The sequence below is a fragment of the Etheostoma spectabile genome, chromosome 5, assembly GCF_008692095.1.
Source record: "Etheostoma spectabile isolate EspeVRDwgs_2016 chromosome 5, UIUC_Espe_1.0, whole genome shotgun sequence".
Classification (NCBI taxonomy): domain Eukaryota; kingdom Metazoa; phylum Chordata; class Actinopteri; order Perciformes; family Percidae; genus Etheostoma; species Etheostoma spectabile.
Window position 1 is genome coordinate 15057703 of NC_045737.1, and position 13293 is coordinate 15070995.

Below are 13293 nucleotides of genomic sequence, written 5' to 3' on the forward strand. Positions count from 1 at the left end.
TGAATAAAGAAGTTCACTCTCTTGATAACTTGTTGTTGAAAGAATTAGATCCAGACATAACACAACCTGAAGTAGTTAAACCTGTAGAAAACACAATATTAGTGCCAGCACCGCAAGAAGGCACTAGAACCCTTGAAGAGTTAGCACAGAGGCACAAAAGTACAACATCTGAAGTTGTGTTGCCTAAAGAAGTTCAGTCTCTTGATAACTTGTCACTAAAAGAAGCAGCTCCAGAAATAACACCACTGGAAGTAGTTAAACCTCTAGAAAACACAGTATTAGTGCCAGCACCACCAGAAGGCACTGGAAGTCTTGAAGAGTTAGCACAGGGGGACAAAAGTACCACATCTGAAGTTGTGTTGACTAAAGAAGTTCAGTCTCTTGATAAATTGTCACTAAAAGAAGTAGCTCCAGAAATAAAATCACTCGAAGTGGTTAAACCTCTAGAAAACACAATATTAGTGCCAGCACCACCAGAAGGCACTGGAACTCTTGAAGAGTTAGCACAGAAGGACAAAAGTACACCATCTGATGTTGTATTGTCTAAAGAAGTTCAGTCTCTTGATAACTTGTCACTAAAAGAAGTACCTTCTGCCTCAGACGCAAACTCCCCTGAAGGTGTTCAACAGCTTCATGACAAAACGGAAGGGGACATCACCTTATCTACCCCTAAGCCTAGTCCTGTCAAATCTTGCATAGAAGAAATGACCTCTAAGGAGGATAGTTTAGCTGACAAGGTTGATCAGCCTGAGGAAGAACAACCTAATGAGCAACCAGGAAAAGGCTTATTTTCTATGTTTAGTGGCTCGACTGCAACCCCTCAGCAGATGTCCTCCCAAACTGGGTTATCAATACTTGGTGGCATTCTTCCTGGGTCATCTACAAAAGACACTCCTGGCACAGGGTTGCTCTCAATGTTTGGTGGGTCAAATGCCCCATCTACACCTGGAACCAAAGACCCACCACTACCTTCAGCCGCACAAGACACCCAGGGAAAAGGATTATTCTCTTTGTTTAGTGGATCCAGTAGTCAGCCACCATCTGGCCCAAGAGGTCCAACTGGTGTAAGTGTGCCACCCAGAGGTCCTCCCCCCAAAGAACCTCCAAGCAAAGGCTTGTTTTCCATGTTTGGTGCATCTGCACCTCATCAACCACCAAGTCCCAGAGGTCATCATGGGTATAATGCCACACCCAGAGGACCTTCCACTGGATCTTCTATATTTGGTGGCATCCTCCCAGGTGCTACTACAAATAAAGAAACTCCTGGTGCAGGTTTGTTTTCCAAGTTTGGAGGTCTAAGTGCCCAGCCCCAAACTGGACCAAAAATACCCACACCGGGACCAACAGTTACACCACCAGGACTCAAAGGTTCAGAGCCTTCTGGAAAAGGACTATTCTCTATGTTTGGTGGACAAAACCAGCAAACATCAGAAGCACATCCAACAGCTTCTAAACCCCTAGAATCTGAGAGTAGTTTCAAAGTTTCCTCTGTAATTTCACTTGGCGAGAGTTCTGAAGGTAACAAATCTAAAACTGGGTTTGGCCTTTTTGGAATGTCTTTCATGGAGGAAACCAAGACAGAGCCAAAAACAATAATGAAGGGGGAGATTGCTTCTGAACAAGTGAAACCCCCAGACACAAAAGATGTTTCAAAAGAAGGAAAGGGTCTCCTTGTTGAGGCCATGGAAAATGTACCTTCTGAGTCTCTTTCTACATCTTTAGTTAAGGTTGAACTTCAAGTAGAGCAGGCATGCCAAGATTGTCATGATTCTACCTTGGAAATTAAAAAAGATACCACTGAAAAACCCTTTCCCCTAACAGATCCACATCTGGAGGGAGACAAAATAGCCATAAGGCAGCAAAACCTTTCTTGTGAGGAAAATTCCTCAGTTGTTGATGAAGCTTCTATTACAGACACAACAAATGTGACTGGTAATATACTAGAGAAAGAGACACTACAAACTGTAAAACTAGTAAGTGAAGAACAGTCAGACATCCTATATGAATGTAAAGAAATGAAAGATACAGCAGATGCTGAGAAAGAAGTTGCTAAATCAGAAACAGATACTTTTGAAGTTAAGAGCACATGTGATGAAAGTGGCAGTCCATTAGAAATAACTGAGAATCTGCAAATGAATATGGATTATACTGACAAAAACACAAGCTCAGATATTGTTGGAGTGGAACATGGGAACACAGATGTTGAAAGAGGGATAACAATTCCAGAGATAGAAAAACAAACTGAGGAGCTACTGAAAGTTGCTAGTGAAGAGCAAACAGCAGTTACAGATGGGGAAAAATCAATCGAGGAGCCTTTGAAATTAAACGATGAAGAACAAACTGCAGTTGCAGTAGTGGAAAAATTAACTAAGGAACCTTTGAAAGTTGTTGGGGATGAACAAGCAGCTTTTGCAGATGTGGAAAAATCTATTAAAGAGGCAACTGTAGCCGATCCAGTGATAGACGTTACAGACAAACTTACTGTAGAATCTGTGGTGGGTGTAGTTACAACAGAGACTGCAGTATCAGAACCAGAAATATCTATTAAAGAAGACTTGAAATCCATGTCTGATGAGACTGCAAAGGAACCAAGTGAAGCTTTAGAGCTTGCGGGAGCTAGTAAAGAACCTGCACAAGGATTAGAGAAACCTGTTGAAACTAATAATTATGTTGCAATAGTCTTATCATCAGATGTGGAAAAAACTGTCGGTACCAACTCACCAGAAATGACACCTCAAGCTGTGGGGCCTTTGAAGGGTCCTTCATTGGGACCTTCTAGTCCTCCACCACAGCATCAGCCCAGGCCAGGCGTTGCCAGGCCACCTGGCCCACCAGGACAAAGAATGGGAGCACCAAGGATGGGAGGGCCACAGATGGGAGGCCCAAGAATGGCAGGACCGAGAATGTCAGGACCAAGGCAGTCAGGACCACGGAAGCCCCCTGAACCAGCTCCCTTTTCTGGCTTTATGTCTATGTTTTCTACTCCAAATACCCCAATTAAAACACCAACTGTTGGTGGATTTTTTTCAAGTTCACCTGGTTCATTTTTTGGATCATCAACTGCTCCTAGTCAGCCACAACAACAACAACAACAACAACAACAGAAAAGCTCATTTTTTGGACTTCCAAGTAGCATTGCTACAGAATCCCTTACTACTGACCTATTTGGTATGTTCAAAGGTCCTGAAACAACTAAATCTGAGGAACATCAACAGTCAGATACAGAGTCTGGAAAAGAGGATCCTTGTGCAAAAGTAACAATCTCTGAAAGCACTAAAAAGACAGAGAAGACACCTTTATTTGGAGATGGACTTGTAAAAAGCCCAGAGGACTCTGAGGACCCTGAAAAAGGATTAGTGGAGGAGGCAGAACGAACAGACAAAACAGAAGCAGAAGAAAGTTCTCTGACCGAATCCACCATGAAAACTGCTTTCCCTGAGAAAAAAGCAGGGGATGATGAGCATGCAGACCATATAGAAGGGCCAGATTCTGCAGTGTCTGAAAAAACAGTGCCTGACAAAGCATTGCCTGACAAAGCTGCTTCTCCCCCAGCTCCTGAAAGCAAAGGAATATTTGAAATACCCGGTCTGACTGCTCCTAAATTTGGCTTTATGTCTGCAGCTGCTGAAGGCACATCATCTATTGGATCCCTTTTCACCACCACTCCATCTCCAGCCATTGATACAAATACTCCACATCCAAAACTGACAGATGGTGGTCTCTTTTCTGGTTTTAAAAATCTTTCAGCTGGTATTTTCCAGGATGAAAAGCCAACTGGAAAGGAAGAACCATCTGCTTCATCTGTGTTTGGCATGAAACTTGGCTCAATGTTTGGTAACTCTGACCCTCCCAAACCTGAATCCACCGCTCCGGTGGTCACAGCCCAACCACATTCCGAAAGTCCAAAACCTATCGATGAATTTTGTGAGCCAGGGCCTGAGAAACTTTCCCATGGTTCCGGAGAAATCGAAAGTGCAGATACCAGTGATACAGAAGGACCAACAGAAACTTCAACAACAGGAAGCTGTGACACCTTAGCACAGTCACCACAGTCTGGCCTCCCCTCTCACTCAGATTCCTTAGCAGATTTGGATGAACCCCTGTTAAAGGTCACCCCATGTGAACTAGATAAGAGTGACGTTGACACACCTGAAACCATGCATGCAGGTTTTGGCACAGAGCAACCAAAGGACCTGTTGACAAAGGAAGTCGCAAAAAGGCTAGTACAATGTGTATGATAAATGGCATTGTTCATTTATCATGCTAATGTAGACAAATGTTTAGGCTAGCCCATTTCCTTTTTTCTTAATACCACATTTCATATCAGTAGCTCCGTATTTGCCTTTTTCCCTTTCCTCAATTTAACTTTAAAAACAAAGCATATTCTTAGATTTAGACATTTTTAGATTTAGAACAATCAAACACATTTCTAGTTTACATACACTCCATATCCAACTCACAGCCATAAATACAAACCCTCAAGTGAAAATCTGACATTGTATGTTTCATCATCAAAGCCATAGGAAAGGAAGTTATCACTTTTGCTTCAACCGTGCTCACCATTATGTGTAAACGTACTGGAGATATTTTGTACTTTCACTACCTCAGTAATAGCTTTCCTGACAGTGATTGAAGTGCAATGAATGTAGAAGCCGATAGTCTTAATTTATTATTGTTTGACTTGTGAGGCCTGTATAATGCCTCTCCTTCCGCTGTCCGCTGCAGATCTATGAATTATTCTCCAAGCCTTTGCCAATTTGTTTATAAGAATTAAAACTCTGATAGATTTATGATGGTGTGGCAGTGCACACCATGGTGGGCCACTGAAATAAAAGGAACAGTGAGAAGTAATTTGGCCCACACCCAAGACAAAGTAAATCATGCTAGTTTAAGTACAGGGGCAGTTTCCCTGTTAGCAGACTCAATTATCCAGCAGGCACACAGTACACTTTTTCTCAGTCAGCCACTTACGATTTTTATCAGGCAGGGTAAGTGTATCCCCACTGCTCTAACAGAGTTTTTAACCTTTAACCTAAGTTTTAATCTTATTAAAAGGTCAAATAATTATGATTAATGTGCATTTATTATTCTATAATACACACATAAGAGATGCTGTAAATGTACTCTATCAGCAGTAGGCAAATTAAAATTGTGCTGCTTTTATGCAGAACCTTCACTGTAGTATGACCACTCATCTTTCAGAATACTGAGGTCCTCCCAGTGCTGATGGTAGCCCTCTCTTGACATGATTGTTAAAAAAAACTGAACTGCTTTCACCTTCAGTAATTCAGTCTTTCACCCTGAACCCTGTTAGTTTCCTGTGTTGTGTGTAACCTTTTTCCCTGGATATGATAATGATGAGCTTTTTTAACCCTGAGTTTTACCCCCAGTACTTGCTTTAACAAATTAATTGAATTGTTTTGTTCCAAAATCACTGTGGCATTCAAAGTTGAAATTCCTTTTTTGAATTAAAGTTAAAAAAAGAAGAAGCATTTTCTTTAATAATCATTTTCCCAGTATCTATGTTAAAAAACGCATCCTTTCAAGTTGTAATTTCCTAAAAACTTTGGAATAAAACCTTTTGATTCTGTAGTAGTCCTTTAACTGTTAACATGTTTACATTCTCAAAATACCACTATATTTTAAATATCAATCTCATTATCTTACAGTCCACCGAACAGCAGTCGCTTTGATTCATCAGGCAACCTCAGCCCGGCTAGCTCCCAGCTCAGCTCTGAGCCTGAGGAGCGCCGAGATCCAGAGACCCGCCACCCCAGTGCCCTGCGTCCCTTTCTCAGTAGCCAAAAGTCTACCTGGGATGAGGAAGAAGAGGAGGAGGAAAAGGTTGAGAAAGAGCTGCGTCCACTACCAGAGCCTGGTTCCAATAAAGATTTGAAGGACTCTTCGGTCATCCTGCCCAAACCAATCTTGGACAACTGTGATAACAAGACTAAGACTAAAATCTGGTATGTAAAAAATATACATCTAGCTTTTTAGCTTTAAATTTACCATTTAGAATTAGATTTAAGAAGTGCAATATGTAATATATTTACTATATTAAATCCAAAAATGACCAAAACATGTCAACAGATATTAAGGTAACATGCTAAGCTGAACTACCATGTTTTCTGACAACAATTTTACAGCCAGTATTTTCTCTTTTGAAATTTCCGTTCCGAGATAGAATGTCTGTTTGTGTTTTGGCCTGTGTGTTGTTATCAACTGCCTGTTCTGACAGCCGGGCCTGGGTTGCCAGATGGTCTGTAAAAACGCAAAACCAGTGCACTACAGCTAAATTACATTCATGGAAGCACCAAATAAATGGGATCAATGGCAATAGATAAACAAACAGTGAGTAATTTTAAGTCAAAGAGAAAGTGTGTCTGTCAGTGGGGTACAGGTGTGTCTGTCAGTGGGGTACAGAGGATGGCGAGCTGTTGCCATAATTTTAAGCCAAGAAGGTGTTGCTGTGTGTCAGGAAAGGATGAAGGCGAGGTAGTGGTGTTTTTCGCGGCTGTTGCCGTAATTTTGTGGTTGTTAGTGGGTTACAGAGCTCTGCGTGAGCATGGGCTTTTATGGCAGTCAACATAGCCAGAATCTAACGTTAGTTAATCAACCGCTGTGTTGTGAAGTATTGTCTGGCTATGTAAGACTAACGTTTAGCAACATTCATGCTGTTCTCAACCTGGCAACCTCTGTGAACTTTGAATCTGGGGGGGAAGGGGCGAGGTCCAGTATCTGTCCAGTATTTTGAATGTAGACTGCAGTTACTATTTTAAATGCTAGCTGTCAGTATTACATATTTGACTTTTAACATTTAGATTTAGATTCATCATTTAGATTTAACATTAACATTTTATGTTTAACATTTACCATTTAGATTTAACATTTACCATTTAGATACAGCCCTATGGTATATTGGATTGATTAGATGAGAGGAAGATAAAACATTACGAGCCTTCTGTGTGAGTCCTCTTGACTTTAGTCATTTGCTTGCTTGCAAAAAAAACCCGACAAGGTTCACCTAGTGGCTACGATGCAGGACACACCGCAAAAGGTTTTTGTTGGAATACATTGCACAGGAGGACAGATTTTGTACCCCATCACTTCCATTGGAAGCATGCTATAAACCAAGTTAACACAGTTTCAATCTTCATTAAGGTAGTAAAGTATAATTTTAAGAAAGACTTGAAAAAAATGTCTTGTCTTTGACTGTAAGATTCAGAGGAATGATTAAATGTTGTCATGTCTGTCATCTTTTTGAAACTTTCCCTTTTTATCCTGTTGATCTTTTTTCCTTCATCTTTTCTCAGTTTCTTCGAAGATGGCCCTCCACCGTGCTCTCCATCCAAAGTCCGCTGGCTGAAAGCATACAACAAAGTGAGAGTACAGCTCCTTGAGGTACAAGACTCACTCCTTCTGCACACGCCAGATATTTTCTTTGTCTGCTTCCCTTTCTTACACAGTCATACACACCGACACATACATATATCACTGATAAAATCCCATACCTACACATACAAATTCAGCTACACAGGCACATGAACATTGCTGTTTCTCTCTCTCTCCTATCTGCCGTACAATGCTTCTTCCTCTACCCTTTTCCCCCAATGGGTTGGTTGAGTTTCCAGTCAAGCCACAGCAATTTGCAACAATGTTGTGCACCTTACGGGTTGACACATCAAGCAGATAGTAAAGAACTAGTGGGGATGATGGCCGATTGTGGCGGCGCTTCACAACTCCACACGTCTCCGCACGTTGCCTGTGTCTTGGCTTGAACACACTGCAAAGAGTACAGCTATGGTCAACTAGCACGTACTTCTACACCTGCGTGGGAAAAATCTTTCCATGCTAGCAGGTGGTAGTAATCTATTCATAATTCAAAAGGGGAACATTTATAAACTGTTGCTATGATACATACAACAAAACAGCGTTTGCCTGAATCAGACAGCAGCAGTGCACAGCCTAAGGTACCTTTGCTTTACCCTGGAACAATATTGGACACAAGGAGATTGCTAACCAGATTGTCCATCTCCTCATTTATTCCCTTGGCAAAGAAGTCTCCCTGGGATGGGGAAGCGGAGGAATCAAGCGGGCCGCGGCAGCCTGCTAGCTAGTTTTCTAGCTTGCTCATTTTACCCAATATGCGTTCATTCTACAATGGTTATAGAAAATGAGCTTAACAAAGTTGTCACTCATCTGGCAATAGCAATGTCTTTTCCTACACAGGGTTTCTGTTTCTGTTTTAGGTATTAAGTAATTTTAAACAGGTCCTAATTTTCTAGGTAATGCTAACTCTGATGCTTATGAAAATGATCCTGCAGTGCTTCAGAATGTTTTTTTTTATTCCATGGTGTAAGTGTTTCTTTCGCTAGTCCAAATATAATTTGCTGTATTACAACTACAAATGAGACCAACATGCAATTTATATTGCTGACTTATCTTGTTGTACGTTTGACCTTCTTTGCAAAAATAGGTATTCCAATAGTTTAAACCCATGTTTTTTTCTTTTTAGAAGGAATATTCAAAGATCATTTTTGGCCAGTTTTGACAGCTCTATGTTTATTGGATTGGTCAGATGAGAAAATGATTAATTTATTTTTTGTGCACTAATTTGTCTAAGCTGAATACTCAACTACATGGATTACGCTCAGCGACAGCTCCAAAACATGCTGAATAGTACTGTGCAAGAACCTCACATGTAACAGCTCAACTGTTATGGCTTTTTTTTCTTCAATAGTTTTTATTTACTTTTGCGACATTTTGTATAATTCTATAAAGTAATTACTAAAAATGTGTATATACCCTCATAATCCCCTTGTAAGGACATTGCGTTTGCCAACATTCATTCCTTGGAGGCTTTTTCTAAACCAACCATACTGTAACTGCAACTTGCACCCTTATCTAAATTTTGACCTAGTCATAATCATATCTTACCAACTCAACCAAATTGTAATAATTGGTTTGTGGTGACCAGATGAGAGAGGAGTCCATTAGTACACACACACTTTCACACGCCACTATATGCCTATGATTACATGCTGTTTGAATACCAACTCTGTTTACCCCTCCTGTATCCCTTTCTTTGCTATCACTTTGCTGTTTACTCCGATTACCTTAGAGCCTAGAACTGCCTCTCCTTTGTTTCTTTGAAATCCAAGACTACTTTTTCCACACTCTCAGTCCATTTTTATTTAAAATTAGAATCTGTTGACTTTGGCTTTTAGAAATCTCTTTTTTTATTTAAGCAAAAGTGCTGAACATTGGTCCAGATGACAATATACAGAAAGTAAACTACACATACCGAAAATGGCACAGTACACTTCCTCCAATATCCCTCCCTGCGACCAAATGTTTCCACACCAAAACAGAGGAAATACAGGAAGGCACAACAAAAACACAAAAGCAAGAACTTTGTCTGCTGCTCACAAACAAGACACACAGAAACAGACACAGACAAACACACAAACAAACAAGAGGCATTGGCAGGGAAACCGGCATATGACAAAAGGGACCAAACACACTCACAGATAGAAGCAAGAAGGCTGTAGCACAAATCTACAGCATGGATTTCAAGGATTCAGCAATGCTGAGTCAAGTGTCCAAAATCTTTCCTGGGGCTCCATTTATGCAAGCCGTAGTGAGCGCCATGAATAAGACATCCAAAAAGGAAAGGGTCCATGTACAAATAGACAAGTCATGAGGTAGTTTCCAACAGGTTGCAATCATTCACTTGACTGCCGTAAGTCCAGCAAAAACAGCACGTTTTTTACTTTTAGAGAGCTGAAGAGCTGACAGATCATTCAGAATCAAAATATTGACAGTAATTTAATCAGAACAATCTAATAAAAATATATTTTGGATGCAGTATTGTTTCAGAACTGACCAAGACATCTCATTTGTTTCTCAGGGTAGAAGAAAACAGATGAAGCACTGAGAGGAATAAAATCTCAAGATAGGCTGACGATAGTGAGATTGCAGACTTGAAAACACGGACTGACAAATGACGCAACCTGAATTTAGTTGGGCTAGGGGGACAAGTGTGTTCAAGGCCCTGTGTTGACAAGCACCCGTCTTCCTGAAGCCCTGATGTTCAATGGCTCACCCTGTAATCTGACCTGCCTGGGACGTGGCTAAGAGAACCAAGAATTTCCCTACAGGAATCAATAAATTCTTAAATTATTTATGACTCAGCTCCCAAGAAAGACACTCTGATTGATAAAACAATACACCTGGTGGGATGTCTGTCATCAATCCTATCCTTATTTTTAAACAATCATTCTCAATACACAGAACATGAGAGAAGTAGTTGCTCTGTAATGAGATGCATTTTCCAGGTGATGGGTTAAGAACACAGTAATGATGATGGCAATTGCCAATTTACCATGCAGGTATGGTCTGAGGGAAGATGCTATTAAGTTGCAAGATGGGAAGTGTGGGATTGTCAGGGTTTCCCTGTGTCTGCTGAATCAATTTTGACTTTTTAAAGACTCCCTATCCCCCAGTTCGGAATCACTTAAGTGTTAGTTATAGGTGCTATAAACAAAAGTTGCTTGCTTGCTTGCTTGTTGAAGTACCCCTATTAATTCTATTCCCTTGTCTTTTTGTTGAGCTAACCCAAGTTCTCATATATCCTCTATTTTTGAGTGCTCAATTGCAAAAAACAAAGTTTTAAACATGTTTTTAGCCTCTAAACATGTTCAAACTGTCATTAAAAGGGCCTACCCATGTGCAGTGATTCCTTCCAAGTGAACACAGTGAATCTGACTACTGTAAATGGGAAAGAAATGCATGAAAGTTGGGCGAATTCAGCTCTGTTTATTTCCTACACATCCAAACAACGTCAAACTTGGCACTGCACTTACTTGTATCCGTAGCAAGACACCTGTCAAGTTTGAAATCCATGAGAGATATGCGGATAACACACACAGACAGACAGCAATTTATAGATAAAAAAGTTTACATTTAATTTTTCAATTACATACAGTAAATATCTGATGTTTCAAACTGAGACAGCAGTCTGGAAGGTTTTCAGCAGATTTATTCTGGACAAAGCCATCTAAAGCTAGATTAACGGTAGAGGCTTTAATTTTAATATGCAGATCTGACAACAGGTCTGATAAGCGCAGTATTTTCTAATGTTAGACCACCACCTCTGCACAGGTGATGATGCTTCCTCTGCCGATGCTGCTGGCCATTTTAGCACAGATCTGAGAGAATAATTAGTTCATGGAGTCCTGAGCTGATTATTAACAATAGAGCTTTTCTTAAAATCCACCTTTGATCTTGTTCAGAGAGGAAGGCACGGCAGATCACTCACCTTTCATGACCAATTACACAAGCGTTCTGCTGGTTGATGCTCATTAGGCGGTACTCTCAGGAGGGCAGTTTGGCGTGCGTGCGTGCCTGTTTGCATACTGTACCTTTTTCAGTTTAGTGATCAAGTGCATCTTATCAAAGTTATGTTTTAATGTGATGGCAAAAAAAAGGTTGTGTTTGTTGTGGGAGAGCAGCAATGATCAGTGATCAGAGAGAAGATGTGACCAGAGCAACAAAGGACTTAACTGTTGCTTCAACAGCATTTCTATAACTGTAATTCCTTGTGAAGTAAGTTTTAATGTAACTACACATTTAAATATGGTCATTGGTCATGGTCACCATAGCAGTGCTTAATTATAAAAGAAAATAACTTCCAACTGCACTAAGCTCGGACCACTCCTTCACTCTTTGTTTCAGAAATCATGTAGATGGTATTTTAGGTGTGGTATATTAGCGCATGAAAAATGTAAGAATTACCCTGGCTATTGTGTTATTACTTTGAGCACAGAAATCACAGTGTGCATTCATTTTTAACTGTATAAAATTAAAAAAAAACAAATTTTTTACATAGAGGCAGTTGCTTTTGTTTAGCTAGTCTTAAATTGTTAAAGATTTTGTTAAGATGAACATCACCTTGTTATAAGATTAATTAATTCAGCTCCTTTTTTGAGCTGCAAACAAGAAGAGCATTCCTATCAGTGTTTACTCTTTAAGATACTATATATTAAATATCTATAAAGCTTCTCTTTTATCTAAATAGCGAGGTCCCTAAAGCCTAAAATGTGATATATAATTTTTTACACTTGCAATAAATGTGATAAACCTTCACTTTAAACACAGACCAAACTAACTGCATTGTTAGTCAAAAATTCTGCAGTACGGTTATATGAAAATCATCCGTATCACTATCAATATGACTGCAAGGTTGTTATCCCTGTCACTTGTGCACTTATGACTGTCACTCATTCAAAGTCATTTTGGAAAGCTAACTTTTCCAGACATACTGCAGATTTCTTTCAGAATTTTAAATGTTGTTCTGTCTGTCTGTCTGGGAGTCACTTATCCTGGTGAGTGTCACAGTCTCCAATCTTTATTGAGATTTCAGCATTAGTAAATACCATGCTATTTATTAATTCCCTGTCTGAAAAGGTAGAGCAACTTTAAAAAGTGCCAGTGTTATTGAAGTTTAGGGAAAGAAGGGAGAGGATAGATCCAAGTTTTCTACTTGTCAGAAATCATCCCCATTATGACAAAAATAGTTTTTTTTGTCTCTGTAGCAAGTATTGTACCATGGCAACGATGTCCCATTGCTATGGAAACACAACCTTATACCATGTCCTTATCATATCTGTTTATGATTAAGGTACCATCCTTACAGCTGGAGGTAGGTGTGTGTGCTTGCACTGAAATAGGACATATTGTAGTACCTGTCATAAAACATGCTTAAGCTATTGTTAGTTTGACTTTACAAACCACACTGCAGCTCAAACTGTATAATGATATTGTTTTTTATATGTGAAAGCTCTCACTAGGCATTTCATCCATGCCTGTTTGTTAGAAACATATTGCTGAAATGTCAATTGGATTATGTTCGTTGAATAGAAAGATTAATCTGGGAGTGACCTTGCCATTAGTTGATGAGTGTTTTTTATCATGCAGGATTCAAATGCAGTTTTGTTCTGAAAATCACCCTTTTATAGATGTTGTAGTTGTACATTTTATAAATTTTTCTGTGTTGTTGGGTTGTAAATGTTTTTGTCACATAGCACATAGCATCAGTGGCTTCTCAAGACTAAACTAGAAAAATCCCATCTCATTTTAGTTAATCAGATGTTTTGTCTTGTGTATCTAGTTGACTGATCTATGCAAACACATTTTAGCACTGAGGGACTTTCTGTAAATGCATTGCTAAAGGGAAGTACAGGGGGGGAATGAATGATGAATGAATGATGAATGAATGATGAATGAATGATG

At 39.7% G+C, this 13293-nt stretch overlaps 1 protein-coding gene across 3 annotated transcripts in view; it reads left to right on the forward strand.

Annotated features, from left to right (window-relative positions):
• Positions 1 to 13293, forward strand: part of unc13ba (unc-13 homolog Ba (C. elegans)) — a 157476-nt gene that overhangs the window by 56179 nt on the left and 88004 nt on the right. For 2 of the 3 annotated variants that reach the window (XM_032517164.1, XM_032517166.1), the window contains exons 10-11: positions 5670 to 5966; positions 7314 to 7401. In XM_032517164.1, coding sequence (XP_032373055.1) covers positions 5670 to 5966; positions 7314 to 7401 — 385 coding nt within the window. Of the gene's footprint in view, positions 1 to 255; positions 4220 to 5669; positions 5967 to 7313; positions 7402 to 13293 lie in introns of all 3 variants that reach the window. The other variant, XM_032517163.1, reaches the window with a different exon arrangement.